Genomic DNA, 1,551 nt, shown 5'->3' with positions numbered 1-1,551 from the left:
TTTTCATCTTTTAATCCATTGTGCGACGGTGAATAATTTATCGGTACTTTTTTCGATAGAGATGATCCGCTGATAAAGATCGTTACGATATTATTATGTAATTTGTAAAAATGCCGCACATCCACATCTTCCGGTAACATTCTTTCGCGCTCACCCTTTAGATCCTCGGATCTGATAAATCTCTATTTGCGATAATCGACCTTCAGTCACGCATTCGCATCCATGAGTCGTGGGTATTTTCATTAACATTTCCTTAATCCTTGACTTTGCAATAGTCACTTCCGACAGATTAAAAAAATTTTGCGATTCTTGTTTTTAGAACTTTAAACTTAATTTACAAATTTTATTGTGCCTCTAATATAATTCCTCGCTCCGAATTAATTGTTAATTGTTTTATTGTAATAGTGTTCAACTCGATAAAATAAAATTTTTTTTCTTTTATTTTTTACTCAGTAATCGTTTTAACCATACTCGTACACGCACAAGTAGTACGTACTCGTTTTCAAACTTGCGCTTCATGAAATGAAGTACACGACAGCACGATTGATCGCAATGTTCTTCCTAATATTGCATAAACTGCTGACGGAAGAAATAGGAATTAACCATTATTCCCGACTGATCAACGACGTCCACAGACATTATCGCACGTCGTGCGTTATTTTTGTGCGATCTGGCAATTCCGGTGAGTACCGGAAACATTTTATGACAAACGTTTCTTATATTAACGAAAAAAAAGATTCCTCGAACTTTTGAATAAATGTTAAATCATAATTTCTCGTGCAAATCGTTTCAGTTTTATCATATTACTTCAAATAAAGAAGGTAAGAGTCGGGTATTTTTAAAAGTCCATTTTAATAATACTTTTGGAAATATTTTTTATAAATAAAAATTTAGATTTACTTAAAAAATGATGTAAGTCTATAAATACATATAATATGAATGTAAAATAACATCTGTTCTAATTTTTGCGCAGACTTGAACACAACGACATTGGTGCACATGTGGTCGCTTGAATTCTCACGGCAGCGAGTAATGACCATGATGACAACTTTCTCGGATTTGACGAGCAAGTACAATGAGTACCAGGAAAATGTCACGCGGCCTTTGTTCGTTGTTCTACTCGATACTGGGAAAACTATGGCCGAGTTCGCCAATACCACGAAAAGCATAAAGCCTATCTCTTTCCCCATCTGGTTCATCGTGTTCCTTCAATATCCTGGGAATCCTTTCGAAGAGCACTGTACACACCCTACCCATAACGTATTCAATGTGGATGTCAGCACCCAGATGCTGATCTTGTGCTGCGATCGCCCGATTTTGGTCGAGTGGTACGCCATACGCGATAATCGCACCAGAACTTTCGATCTAGCCACGTGGTCCCCCGATAGAGGTCTGATCTTGAAGACACGAAAAAGCATCTATGCCAGGAGGAGCAATATGTTTGGCGAAGTTGTACGTGTGGCTTCCGTCAAAGTAAGACTTTCATTCTTCTCAAATTTAATTGTGCGTTGTAACGATTGTGATTAGTGACAGAAAAGATCGCGAGCGACG

General features: G+C 37.5%; 2 protein-coding genes across 2 annotated transcripts in view; both read left to right on the top strand.

The window, feature by feature from the left end:
• Positions 1-522: 522 nt before the first annotated feature.
• LOC105453774 lies at positions 523-1,388 on the top strand. Its single transcript, XM_011695972.1, has 3 exons — positions 523-682; positions 974-1,328; positions 1,370-1,388. The coding sequence occupies exons 1-3, from the start codon at positions 523-525 to the stop codon at positions 1,386-1,388; spliced, it is 534 nt and encodes a 177-aa protein (XP_011694274.1).
• Positions 1,389-1,455: 67 nt separating this feature from the next.
• Positions 1,456-1,551, top strand: part of LOC105453768 (glutamate receptor 3-like) — a 42,632-nt gene continuing 42,536 nt past the window's right edge. The window contains exon 1 of the mRNA XM_011695967.1: positions 1,456-1,473. The gene's annotated coding sequence lies outside the window, so the exon portion shown is untranslated. The remainder of the gene's footprint in view (positions 1,474-1,551) is intronic.

Source organism: Wasmannia auropunctata, unplaced genomic scaffold (genome assembly GCF_000956235.1).
Source record: "Wasmannia auropunctata unplaced genomic scaffold, wasmannia.A_1.0 LD335995.1, whole genome shotgun sequence".
Lineage (NCBI taxonomy): Eukaryota > Metazoa > Arthropoda > Insecta > Hymenoptera > Formicidae > Wasmannia > Wasmannia auropunctata.
This window is presented reverse-complemented; position numbering and strand designations above follow the sequence as displayed.